This window comes from Aedes albopictus, chromosome 2 (genome assembly GCF_035046485.1).
Source record: "Aedes albopictus strain Foshan chromosome 2, AalbF5, whole genome shotgun sequence".
Classification (NCBI taxonomy): Eukaryota; Metazoa; Arthropoda; class Insecta; order Diptera; family Culicidae; genus Aedes; species Aedes albopictus.
In genome coordinates, this window is record NC_085137.1 from 135,737,611 (window position 1) to 135,751,577 (window position 13,967).

Sequence of the window (13,967 nt, forward strand, 5' to 3'; positions counted from 1 at the left end):
CATGTGCGAATTCCGCCGTTCAACAACAACGTTCGGGTGGTTTAGTGTGGGTGCTTGGCCTAATGCTGCCGTCCGCGACTGAACCGCGGGTTAGAGCCTTCCGAGGGGGGATAACGTGTGTGTGGTCTTAGAAACGCAGTGGGGCTCTGGCCGAGGTTGATGACGACGTCGTTACAGACGACGGCGACGACTTTGGTGAAGTCGATAGGTGCCACCGTTGAGGTTTCACTTACGACGTTTCAGACAGCTTCGAGACGTGGATTCGAACGGTTTGAAAGTTCTGCGGTTCCTGGGACTTGGTACCAGGAAGACTTGGTTGTTTCTGACATTGCCAATTGAGACATGGATCTCGAGTAGTTTTGTTTTCTTCGACGGTTGCAGAGTGAGCAAGACGGAAGACGGTTCATTGGAATTCGAAGTGGTAGTGTTGTTTCTTTCGAACTCTAGGAAGTTCCCAAATCTCAGCCACATAGAGGATTGCGAAGAACTACAGGTTACTACAGAGAGCAAGAAGGTGCCGCGAATTACATAAGGACGGTTCTCCATTGACTGCAGCCCGAACGGAGGGGTGGAAGGCGCAGAAAGTGCCCCCCTCCGCAGGTTCCTTGGAACAGTCAGAAAAGAAACCGAATAATCGTATACACGCTAGGCTTGGCCAGTAGCCAGCCATGGAGAGTGACCGAAAGGAGTTCAAGTAGAGCAAAAGTGTGTTAATTAGATGTTCTCGCCTGCCATGAAAATTCTCCAGTGGCTATTTCAGTAGAGATTGTACACGAGAAAGGTCGTGGTTGCGCGGTAGCTCCGCGGCCCTCTCTAAGAAGGAGCAAAAGATTGAAGAAAAGTCCACATTTTGCAATCAGTAGCCTAGTGAAAAAAATGATTTTTGTACCAAAGTTCGTGTAAATAGTTATGTAGGTAATTTGTGAAAGTAGTGCCCGTAGTGAAACGTAGTTTTACGATACTTAGCCCGTGAGTAGCTAGTGAAGAAGTAATGTAGGTTCCAACCTCGAACAGATCCAGTCAAGGATATTACGATAAGCATCGATTTTTGTGGAGTTGAAATCGTTTTATGGCTACCTGAAGCGAAAAGTTTGTGAGTCGACGATATTGGACGTGGAAGTGCGTACTAGAGTCGTTCAAATAAAGACTTCTTGGATATTCAGAAGTTTTTAAAAGTTTGATCAAGTGAAGAATGATTGTCACATTAAAACTATGGAAGCAAATGATTTGTGTTGCTCGTGATGGTGAAGAATGTTGAAGCGCTAAACAAAAGTGTTCCTCGATAGTTAGAAGTGTTCGGAGTTACTTTGAGATGGTGTTCTGTAAAACCGAGAAAAATCCTAAGAAGCTTGTGTCCCAGAATCGATAAAGGTCTACATCACTAGCCAAGTGAACCACCATGGATAAGTCCAAAAAGCCACCGACTACGGCAGGAGGTGGAGCGGCCGGTGGCCCTCCAGGTCCCGGAGGTGCCAAAAAGGGTGGCCCGGGAGCAGGAACCAGTGGAGGCGGCGGCGGCAAGGGACCGCCCAAAAAGCCCAGTGATAGTGACGCACCGGGAGCCGGCGCCAAGGCGGAAGGAGATCCCAGTAGTGGTCCCGGTGGACCGACCAAGGATGAAACTTCCGCTGCGGCAAACGGCGACAAAAAGTCGGATAAGGCTGACCCTGAGCAACCGTCGCAGCCGAAGCCTGGCAGTGCCGGTGCGACGGTCCGCGACGGTGCCCAGAAAGTACTTACCCTGGCCATGAAGAGCGAATGGGCTCCCGTTGAATCTGTGCTGAAAGGCTTGGAGAAGGCGGTAGCCGCCGGCGGAGAGGACGCCAACACAACCCCGCTAGCCGGGGTGATGGATCTGGTGAGTTTGATTTGTTGTGTTTGGTTGTTGTTTGTTACTGTGAATGCGAAATAAATATATAAAAATATGTACAGGTAGCAAGTCACTTTTTAGTGGTTTGGTTACAATTTTCGGTTCGATAAGGTACACCGGGGCAAGTTAAAACGGGTGGGGCAAGATGAAACACAAAGTTTTGTAATAGATTTCAATATAATTAGGAAATTTGTCCTTCCCTAAAAGATTGTTTGAATCAAAAACTATGTGTTATGGTGATCAAAATGTTTATTATCATTAGAAAACATCATGTTAACCCGCTGTTTCATCTTGCCCCACCCGTTTCAACTTGCCCCGGTGTACCTTAACTAAAAGTTCCTATTTTCAGGGCATTTCAACTAGTAAAGCCTCTCATTCTGTTATAAAGTCACTATGATGAATTGTTTTGAACATTTGTTTATGAGTGGAACTCTATTCGATGACTATTTGCCTAGATGTTCATAACAGAGATTTTTGAAGGTACAGGGGATAGACAAAATGATCGGGACAGGCGAAATTTACACATAAAAAAATCAACTAGCTTTTCGAAAAGTGCATCAAATATTCTCACTGTAAGTTGATCAACTCATTATGTATCAATGGTTTGAATTTGGGAAAATTCTGGGTGTTCCATATGAATATTATTTGAACTGTTCGATTCCCGTTTCGGTCGGGAACATTTTTTCGACTCCCTGGCATAGTGTATCATCGTACTATTGCCACACAATGTACAAATTCATGTAATGTCAGGCAAAGAAAATCCTTCCATTAATAACTCCGGAAGTGATCTAAGAACACTAAGTTGAAGAGAGGCAGGCCAAGTTCCAATGCGAACGTCGAGCCATAAAGAAGAAGATCCCCGGATTGAAATGAACCGAATGAAATAAATTTTGACCGTTTATTACTTTTTGCGAAATGATGTCCATTAGTTTGGATCCATCATAATATCCTATGTGCATTCTTTCCTTGGACTTTGTGGCGTATCTGCATGTTCGGACGTTATGTCACGGAAAAAATCACCCTTAAGTCCTGGTATTTTATGACCACGGCCAATTTGATACTTGGTACTGATTTGATACAATTTGAATTTCCGAAGGATCTCCTGGAGAATTTACAAAGCATCTGTGTGAGCTTCAACAGGTATTCACAGTGTATCTCTTTGAATACCTCCCAGATGAATTTCCGGTTAAACTTCTAAACGAACTTAGGGGAATTCTTAGATAAATTAGAGTGAAACTCCTTGAGGAATTTCCAATTGTACTCCTGAAGAAATTCCCGGTTTAACTCCTGGGAAGAGCAATATTCTGTGCAATTTCTAGAGGAATGCCCGATGATACTGGCCCGAGGAGCTTTCGATGATACTTCTAGAGGAATTTCTGCTGGAACTCCTGCGGGAGCTGCAAGAGGATTAATGGGTGGAGCTTCTTGAGAGACCCTTTTTTAAACTTCTTGAGGAATTCCCAGTGTAAGCCCTTTAGAAATAATCGGAACTGCCAGAGGATTTTATTTATCGTAGAGCTGTTTTCAAATCCCCTCTCTACAACAGGCATAAAACTTATTTCTCTTCTTGTTTTACATTTTATAAATTACAATAACAATTTTAGAGTTCACATCGAGTGAATGACACCATTTACAATATTGTTTGTGTGAATATTAACAAAAATGTACAACTCATATTTGGAACACCTAAAGAAATTCCAGGTATAAGTGCTAGAGAAATTCTCGACGGAGCTCCTGGTAAATATCCCAATGGAACAACTAAAGGAATAATCGATGTAATCCAAACATAAACTACCAGCTGCATTCCTAGAGAATGTGTATGTGAAATCCTTAGAAAAAATCCTGGCAGTGCTGCTTGAGGGATTCCCGATGGAACTCTTGCCGGAATTTTCTGTGGAACTCCTAGCGATATTTTCGGAAGAACTACTGGTGGAATTCCCGCTCATGAAGAATCCCCAGTGCAATTCCCACAAAAATTCTCAGTGGAACTCCTGTGGAAATTCTGAGTAGCATTTATACATGACTTTTCGGAGGAATTTCTCGCGGAATCTCTGGTGAAACTTCTAGAGGTATTTTCGATGAAATTCTTAGAGGAATTTCCAGTGGAGTATCTGAAAAAGTTTCCGATGAAACTGCTTGAACCATTTCAAAGGGAACTTACGATTGAACTCCCGCTGAAACTGCGCGAAATTCGGGTAAAAATTTCCCTTTTTTTTGTAATGGCTTACCACAGATTTATAACCTGTCAATTTTAGAATTTATAGTTTTTCTTGAATCTCTCGGATGTTATCATACATCCGGAGCTGATAACTTTACACGCTCAGAAAACCGTTCTTATAAACGTGAACAAACATACGCAAATATGAGAACAAGCAAATATACACCGTGAACTAGATCTAGAAAACGTGAAATCTAGTTCACGGTGCACATTTCTTATTATTGTTATCGTTGCTGTGCATAGTTCCCGTTTGTTGATGTTGCCGTGACTGAGCGTGCACAAATATCGGAACGGATTTTTTTTGGGTGTATACGCAATGCTGTCGTAAGTCAAAGTGACGTAAGCGACATAGACAATTTTGGCACATGTTATAATAGATATTGTCATCCCACTCATCATTCATCGGTCATTCTATTACTTTTCTCTTGTAGATGCTAGATGACGACAAGATTAGCGTTTCAGGAATCCCCGGTAAGCCTACTGGGATTTCTTCATCGATTTGGTTGCGGTCAAATTTCATGGATACTCACCATCCATTGGAATGTCAATGATTTAGATGACGCATTAGAATAACCAGCTATTGATGATGCCGTTGATACTACAAAGGCCCTCATCGTGGAAGCTTTTGAAGAAGCTTGCCCTCCACGGTCTGTGAAGACCACACGGGGAACCCCTTGGTGGAACTCTGGTCTGGCTAAGCTCAGGAAACAATGTACACTCAAACCTCCATTTAGGTAGGATCCATTTAGGTAAAATCTATTTAGGTCCCTCCATTTAGGTAACGTTACCTAAATGGAATTTGACTGTGTTCAGATCAGTTGGAGTACTTAAGATTAGGTATAAGGTTTGTTTACGGGAAAGAAGTAGTGAGGGGTGTTAAGGGGATATGGGGGAAGGGGAGGGGGTTGAGATATGCCCCCTAACCTCCCCCCCCCCCTTCCTTGCAGTGTTGACAAGTGATAGTATCCAGCGTCATTTCCAGCTGAAATTGAGATAAGCAACCATCCCTTCATCATTCAATTGATATCAGCTCCAGCATTGATGACGTCAAACCCGACATCAACCTATCATTCACCTATTTTTATTTTGGCCACCAAACCCAAAATAGACCCAACAGTTGTTCGATGTTGGTCCAACAATGGCCCTACATACGATAAAAATTAACCCGACTTTGACCCGACATTCAATATTTTTTCAGTCTGGCGGAATTTTGCAGGGTTTTTCGTGGTTCGTGCCCAGCTAGTCATTTAAATGACAAAAGACCCTCCAAAACCCCCGAGAACGCCCCTGAAGCCCCTCCCCTCCTGAAACTCCTTGTAAGCCATCTGAAACTCCCTCCACATGACCCCAACATGATCTCATTCAAATCTCCTAGTAACTCCCCTTTCTTAAACTTCTTTGCAAGCTTGTACTCCATTTAGGTAATAAACTGAATCCATTTAGGGAATGAATCCATTTAGGTAAAAATTCTATTTAGGCAGTCCCGACTCGTTACCTAAATGGAGGTTTTGGTGTAGAAAGAGTTGGAACAGACGACGTTCGGCTGGATCGGAGGCTTTCAGGACAGCTTGCAAGGTCTACCAGAAAGCTCTCCAGTCTGCTGAACGATCCGGCTGGAAAAATCTGCACAAATGTTTCCAATTTGAGTGAAGTCAATCGGTTAAACAAATTCCATGCGAAATTTAAGGATTTCCGAGTGAACGAATTTCGTTTGCCATATGGCGATCTGAATTCCTCTGATGAGAAAGTTCTGGAATGCTTATTTAGCACACACTTGCCCGGATGTTTGGATATTACATCTTCGAATAAACCTGATGTCTTTTCTTGTAGTTATGATTCTCTGGCTTCGGCTTGGAGTATTATAACTATAGAATCGATTGAGTGGGCACTAAATAGTTTTGTTCCTTTCAAATCTCCTGGAGCAGATGGGATATAACCTATTTTGCTTCAGACGGAATTTGTTTATTTCAAACATGTTTTGAAACAACTACTTGTTTTCAATTTTGCTACTTACAGGGTATGTTTCCAAATCCTGGCGGAATATTACTGTGAAGTTTATTCCGAAAGTGGATCAGGCGTCGTATCAAGAAGCAAAGAGTTTCAGACCTATCAGTTTGACTTATTTTCTTCTGAAATGCTTAGATCGCGTTGTGGATCATCACATCCGTGATGTTCATCTGGCCAACATGCCTCCTCATGTGAACCAATATGCCTACCAATCTGGAAAGTCCACTGTGACTCTTTTACACACGGTTGTTTACGATATTGAGAAAGCATTTACTAAAAAGCAATCTTGTTTGGGTGTTTTCTTAGATATCGAGGGTGCCTTTGACAACGTGCTCTTCGATGCCATATTGAAAGCGGCACGGAGTCATGGTATATTTCCACTGATTTCCAGTTGGCAATTGGATTTACCAAATGCTCAAAAACCGACATCTCTTCTCGACATTGCGTCAAGCGGCGATTAGGAAAATGAGTGTTTGTGGATGCCCTCACGGTGGAGTCTTATCACCATTTTTGTGGAATCTCGTAGCAGATACGCTATTGAGGCAACGATAATAGCGGTTTTCCTACTTATGGTTTTGCCGACTACCTAGCATTGTTAGTCGGTATGTGCATCAGCACCCTTTTCGACCTGTTGCAAAGTGCCCTTCAGGTAGTTGAGAGTTGGTGTCGCCAATATGGCCTTTCGGTTAATCCGAGTAAAAGATCTATTGTTCTTTTTACGGAAAGGCAAAACCGTGATGACGTTCGACCTTTGCGTCTCTTTGATTCTGAAATCGATGTGACTGAACAGATAAAGTACGTTAGAGTTATTCTTGATTTCAAGCTTTCCTGGACACCTCATATTGAGTTCAGAATCAAGAAAGCTTGTATGGCCTTCGGGCAATGCTGGCGAACATTTGGTACAACTTGGGCTCTAAAACCCAAGTATATCAAATGGATTTACACAATTGTGGTTCGGCCAATATTGGCCTATGGATGTCTTGTGTGGTGACAAAAGAGTGAAATGAGACTGCCGTAATTCTGCAAAGTGACGTAAGCGCCATTCAAAATTTCGATATTTTCTGGTACATTATATATAATATCTGGGGTAATAATAACACTGTGGTATTCCTGCTGTATTAGAATGCAAGATCTAGTCGTAATCTATCATCTATGGAAAGAAACTTAGAGGATGAGTAAGAGTTTTATGCATAATAACCAAAAAATGGACCAAAACTATCAATGTCGCTTACGTCACTTTGCAGAATTGCGGCAGGAGAGCAATCCAATCAAAATTAGGCCATCTCAAAAGGATGTGCTTAATGGCGATGTCTGGAGCGTTCTCTTTAACTCCCATGGCAGCGCTCGAAGCTTTCTTTGACGTTGCCCCACTACACATTCATCTCAAACAAGAAGCACTTTCTTGCACTTACCGTCTACGGGTACTCGGTCTACTAGAGGAAACTCTTGTGAAACGCACATCAACACACACCTCGTTGTTTCCACTTTTGGTGAATTGGGACAAAATTGCCCCTGCCCAAGTAACACAACATGTCTTATAGAAATTATTTCGACTCCAGTATGACCAGTTACAAAGTTTTGGTTTGAAACAATGAAACCGATTTTCTGACTGCCATACGACTAAAAAAAGCGCAGAAGGTGGAGCCTGCGCAACATCTTTGTGATGTCATATTCATGTTCTATATGAATCTGAGCATAGGGGGATTAGGGGCATATTGGACACCCGGGGCGAAATGGACATCCCTGTTTTTGCCGAAACCGTTGACTTTTATGTAAAACTTTCAATGCATAAGTGTAAAGGAACGTATTATGGCTCTATTTTTCAAAAGTACCATTTATATTGCTCCAAAATAACCAAAATATCATTGAAATTGTAATATGTTTTTCATATGGTGAAATTCTTATAATTTCGAAGCAGCATTAAATAAGTTATTACGAGTGTTGGAGTGTGTCCACCATAAAAACAAGTGAATTGTTACCTTATCTACATGTATGAGGAGATTTAGCAATGGATGAAGTATTAGGGTGTCCCAAAATAGAAAAAAGTGTCAAAAAGTTAACTTGCTCACCCTTAGAATGATAGATTAGGGTCCTAGCAACAATAGTTCCATACATGGAAATTCAATCAAAAAATATTTAGAGGTTGCACGCATCGGTTTTATGAAAAATGGACAATTTTTGGTATTTTTACCAAAAAAATGCTAATATGAGTTGAAAAATAAAAGAAATAAAAGTCATCAATCAAAGTAAATCATAGTTCTGGGTCCCGCAAACAAAGTTTGGAGGGAGTTTAAGTCATCAAAGCTGATTTTATATATTTGGCAAAGGTTAAAATATCAAAAAATCGCGATTTTTTTCACCAACTTTTTCAAAAATGCTCAATTTATAAGGATTTTGAAATTTTTCCTGCGATTCGCAACTCCCTTATTTTATAGCAAATTTTGTGTAGATTATTTCGGCTGAAGACAGTTTTGAGCTATCTCTTTCATGAGCTGAGATATCAGTATTATAATGATAACACAATCAATGAAAAAATCGTGTTTTCTTACGTTAATCGATTTTGTTCACTAGTTTCCATGACTACCATGCAATTAAAACAACACACGACAAATGTTTGACATAATAGTTCGTGCAAGTGTACATTTTTTAAGAATTTCAGGAATAATTGGGTTGCTTTGATCACTACTGTTTCATACTGCATGGCAGTAACAATATGTGAAGGTTTTGAGAGTTAATCATCGTTTTATATCTACATATGCTGAACATAACTTTTCACACCCGCTTTGTGAATACGAAAAGTTTTTTTTTTCTTAGAGTTCATCTGTTGATCAGATAACAGTTGCAAGCCATCAATTCAAAACTTGTAATTTTGGTTGAAAATTATGTTTTAACAAGTAAGCTGGGCAGCAGAAAGGTTTTAACATTGACATTTCTTTGATTAACACCTCTTGTAACATATTAGGCCAGTCGCTAAGCTGTACTTATTTTTTTTCAATAATACATAGTGGAATTTAAGCATCCTGATGCTTTCTACAATCCAACCCTAGCTGCAAATATGTGCACTAATGGTTTGCTTTTAAAAATCAAATTTTATAATAGATCTCAATATTGTGTAAATAATTAGCTTTAGTTAAAATTCGCGAATAAAAGGATGAAAAAAATATCCTAAAATTCGTAAAAATACCTGCATTTCCATGCACATATGTATTTAAATTTTATGTCGATTGGCTAAAACTATAAAGCTATATTTTCTTTCTTACAGTTTTTATTAGCTATTTTATTTGCACTTTAGTTGTTTTCAATGCTAGAGCACTAGTTCTGGTATAACTAGAAAGAACCTACATGTTTGCTTAACAAGAGCACCAAAATCTATTTAAAAAGGTTTACATTGTTGAGCGATCTACACATCATTCAAAATATATCATAGAACTTCACACGTGGAATTTGAATGTCTGACTTGCAATCACTTATATTATTGAAATTTCGCAGCGATTCACTTTTTGAGTCAATGTAAAATTATCAAAGTAACCCAATTGTTTCTGAAAATCTTCAAACATGTGTACTTGCATAACATAACATGTCTAACACTTGTTATTTGCTTTTTTTTGCATGGTAGTCATGGAAACTAGTGAACAAAATCGATTAACGTAAGAAAACACGATTTTTTCATTGGTTGTGTTATCATTATAATACCGATATCTCAGCTCATGAAAGAGATAGCTCAAAACTGTCTTCAGCCGAAATAATCTACACAAAATTTGCTATAAAATAAGGGAATTGCGAATCGCAGGAAAAATTTCAAAATCCTTATAAATTGAGCATTTTTGAAAAAGTTGGTGAAAAAAATCGCGATTTTTTTATATTTTAACCTTCGCCAAATATATAAAATCAGCTTTGATGACCTAAACTCCCTCCAAACTTTGTTTGCGGGACCCAGAACTATGATTTACTTTGATTGATGACTTTTATTTCTTTTATTTTCAACTCATATTAGCATTTTTTTTGGTAAAAATACCAAAAATTGTCCATTTTTCATAAAACCGATGCGTGCAACCTCTAAATATTTTTTGATTGAGTTTCCATGTATGGAACTATTGTTGCTAGGACCCTAATCTATCATTCTAAGGGTGAGCAAGTTAACTTTTTCACACTTTTTCTATTTTGGGACACCCTAATGAAGTATTTTATTTTTGATCAGAATTAAAAATTTAATTTAATTTAAATGATGGAAATACGTAGGAAACAAGCTAAAGTTGTGAACCAACTGATAATATGTTAAGTTTTTCTTCGTTATACAGGTCTAACGTACCCATTTGCTTAGGGTGTCCATTATGCCCCTAATCCCCCTATACCTCTCGGCTGTATCACCGAGTTGTGCGACAAACGATAAATGTAAAAACTGTTTCTACCTATCCGGTCAGATAGGTTTGTTGACATCTTGTGCAACCAATTCGAACTTACATGATGAATGTAAAATTGAGTCAAATTTGCCATTCAGTCATGAAATGTTCACGTACGTTGATGGTTTACGTCACGTGTAAACTCCTATTTTTTTGAGAGTGCGCTGGTCAAAGCAAATAGTACCTTTTAAGTTTCAAGTAGGACATACCCTCAATTACCAAGATTTTTGATAACGAAGTATGGTCCTTGTTACACTTTCAGCTATTTATGTATGTAATCATGCGACAAATTTACCGAAAATTTAGTTCAAATTACAAAATTATCCCCTTGGTCTATCGTTGCCGCTTTTGAATTAAAATTTTTCGATAGTCATGCCCTGATGTGTACTGTACTCTGGCACGAATTTTAGCTTGCCCACCTATAGGCTTCATTTAGCCATCATTGGAAAGTCCGGAAGCCTAAGCTCACTTTCGTTACCACCGGAAGAAAGTGGCACACTCTCTTGACCCGTGGTGCGTCACAGTGTAGTGTTCGCGAGGAAATGGAATATGCTAATTACCCACTTTAAACACAATAGAAAAGTCGTCCGGATTCCGTGAGTCACGCGTGATAACCGCGCAACCTCATTCGAATCCTCTTGTATCCGCAGTACACTACATAGATTGTGAAAAGTCGAAAAGTTCACGCAACTCTTTTGGAAGCTCATCACGACGACCGACCTGGCAACTACCGTAAGCGGTAATTAATTCAGGTACCTACACGCCAGCCAAGAGTGGCCTCGCTGACTGGAGTCTCAATACAGATGACCACTTCCGTCAGAATTGGCCTGACCGTTCCAATGTGGATCAGAAACGGAAATTGCACGGCGAAATTTCCTAAATTCTTATAAAAATGTAAACGAAAAATGTATTTCTTTAGCTCTCATAAAAGTATGTATCTGTACCGTTGTAACTGTGCGTTGACACTAATATAAGCGATAGTTTGGAACTGTTGAATCAGTTGATGTTAAGTTTTGTTGGGCTTGAAGCGAATTCTGCACATCTCTGAAAGGAGTATCTATTTTTTGTTGCAAAAACGTAGTCATTGTTTTTCTTGATAAATTCCCACAACCATTTAAGCAAGTCATCATATCTTTAGGATAATAAATAAATGTTCTTCAAAATACTGCTTTCTCCTTTCATTTTCTATCCATTGATTTTCCATTTTAAGCCTACAGTGCGTTCTTGAGTGAAGATTATTTTCACTCGTCCGTGACGGCATGGCCGAAGAACCGCTCAACATGTGTGCGTGCTGTTGAGTGGAAAAAATTAAAACCTTCGTGAATCGCGCGACGTCTTGCCAACAGTTGAATTTATGTGTAAATGGGAAAAGAAACCATTCTGTGCGGACATAAATCCAGTCGGTCAGCTTTCTTACCGCCTGAGGCCTTTGTCCTTCGGTCGCGGCTACATGCTATATCCTTTGCTGCTTTCGCCGCGGCTTGCAACAGTCATGTGTGCGATAATAATTAAACTAAATTTATTCGAGCTGACTCGCAGTTGAGGTGAGGCCGTCCGAAACGAAAATATCCTTGCAAAGAAGTGCACGTGAAGGGTTGCATAAGTTTGCAACGCCATACACCATTCACGCTGTTATGCAATCAACAATATTCACTTTGCAAAATGTCTCCACATTAGTCTATTAGCATTGGCACTGGGTCTCTCCGTGTGGTTTGCAGCACATCCTTGCCCCAATGCGGATGGTCGTAGGTAAGTGAAGGAAACTGTGAGTCTAAAAATGTGTTTGCACAACCTAAAATCGGACGAAAAAGCATTTGTATTGCAGGATAAGCCCTGGTCGTCGTCGTCCGCGGAATGATTTGCAATGCAGAAACTGGCTGACGGCTACTACGGTCAATGGACTTGGTTGGGCGTGCTGTGTACGGAAATGGGGTTCATTGTTGGGTTGAGTCCATTAAGCTGTTACAGCAGATGTGACAATGCAATGTGACGATGTACTATGTGCTTGTTACAATAACAGTGATATTTTGTCGCTGTTGGCTGTCAGCTTTTCCTTAACGAATCAAAAACCATATTGTTTCCAAGTCCGACATTTTGATGCGTGTAACAACTTTTTCAAGAATTATTAAATTAGGCTTTTTAGTCATTTAGAGACTCCTGAGCTATTACCTAAATACCTTCCTAATCATTGAAAATGATTTATAACGTCTGAACTATCCATTTTGCGAGTCCACACGCCACCTCCTCTGTAGCTCCAAGACGATGTGGGTGATGGCCGTTGAAACAGCATTCGAGCCAAACTAATTTTTACACATCCTCTATACAAGATTGTCCGAAGTTGTATCCTCCCTGCATGTGGCAGGCATGCGGTCACGCATTGTGAGAAAACGCGGGCACACGAACAAAACTTGTTCCGTCGTTTCCTCTCAGCCAGCATAAACCGGACTTTCGGGAGAACCCGCATGACCGAAACGATGTAGATACCGTCGGAAGCAACCACGGCCTGAAATGACCTGAGTTGGAATGTTACTTCCCCATGGCGCCTATTAATCCAACTATCCACCCTCGGGATCAACCTGTTGGTCCACTTTCCTTTGGTGGAGTTATCCCACGCGCGCTGCCATTTGGTCATAAAGGCCTGTGTATGCCTCTTGTGTCGCGCATTTTCAAGCACTCCATGTTCCCAATAAGGATACCGATAGGCACCATACCAGTGATGACGTAGAGTGCATCGTATGACACGGTACGGTACGTGCTTGCAAGCCTCAAGCACATTGGCCTAAGTATTTTCCAGCGTACCACGGTAGCTTTTGGTACTTGGCGCTATGCCCCAGGCCGGGCCGCCATACCTTAGAATGGATGAGGCGACACTAGCAAGAAGCTTCCACTTCCCGGATAAAAACTAACCATAGGGTATTTGGTGAAAACCATTCCTGTAGCATTCACAAAAATTGATATTTCAGCCAAGTTTGCCCAATGCTAAGTGGTATGAGAGGAATAGGAATGTAGGTCAACCCGGAAAGACGTAAGTCAGATTACCGTAAATCAGTGGATGAATTCAACATTATTCTTTCTGTATTTGCATTGTATTTGTATTGCATTGCAATAACGGTTAAGCACGCTGTGATAATACTTTTGTATCTCCCCACCCACTTCATGCAACTACATTACTGGTCTAATAACACTTAGCGCGCTCGGCATAGTTCCATCATGCCGCTCAATGTGTTGCCACAAATAATGCTTAGTTTGCAAAATCCGGTTATCTGGCTGGTGGGACATGGGAGCCTAAGCTTGAACTGTTAATGCAATCAGAGACTACTCAGACTTAGACGAGTTTAGGTTAGCTTGGCTAGAATGCCTAAGATGCCATTAACAGAAGGAACATGACAAGATAATTTAACATTATATGGTTTATGTAATGTAAAACAATACAACATAACAAAAGAGATCCATTCCAAAACCATTTGATTAA

General features: G+C 40.4%; 1 protein-coding gene across 4 annotated transcripts in view; it reads left to right on the top strand.

The window, feature by feature from the left end:
* The first annotated feature begins 259 nt into the window (after window positions 1–259).
* The window catches only part of LOC109417642 (serine/threonine-protein phosphatase 6 regulatory ankyrin repeat subunit A), a 252,487-nt gene continuing 238,779 nt past the window's right edge, over window positions 260–13,967 (top strand). For all 4 annotated transcript variants that reach the window (XM_062850497.1, XM_029853479.2, XM_029853477.2 and 1 more), the window contains exon 1: window positions 260–1,858. In XM_062850497.1, coding sequence (XP_062706481.1) covers window positions 1,400–1,858 — 459 coding nt within the window. In that variant the 5' untranslated portion in view covers window positions 260–1,399. The remainder of the gene's footprint in view (window positions 1,859–13,967) is intronic.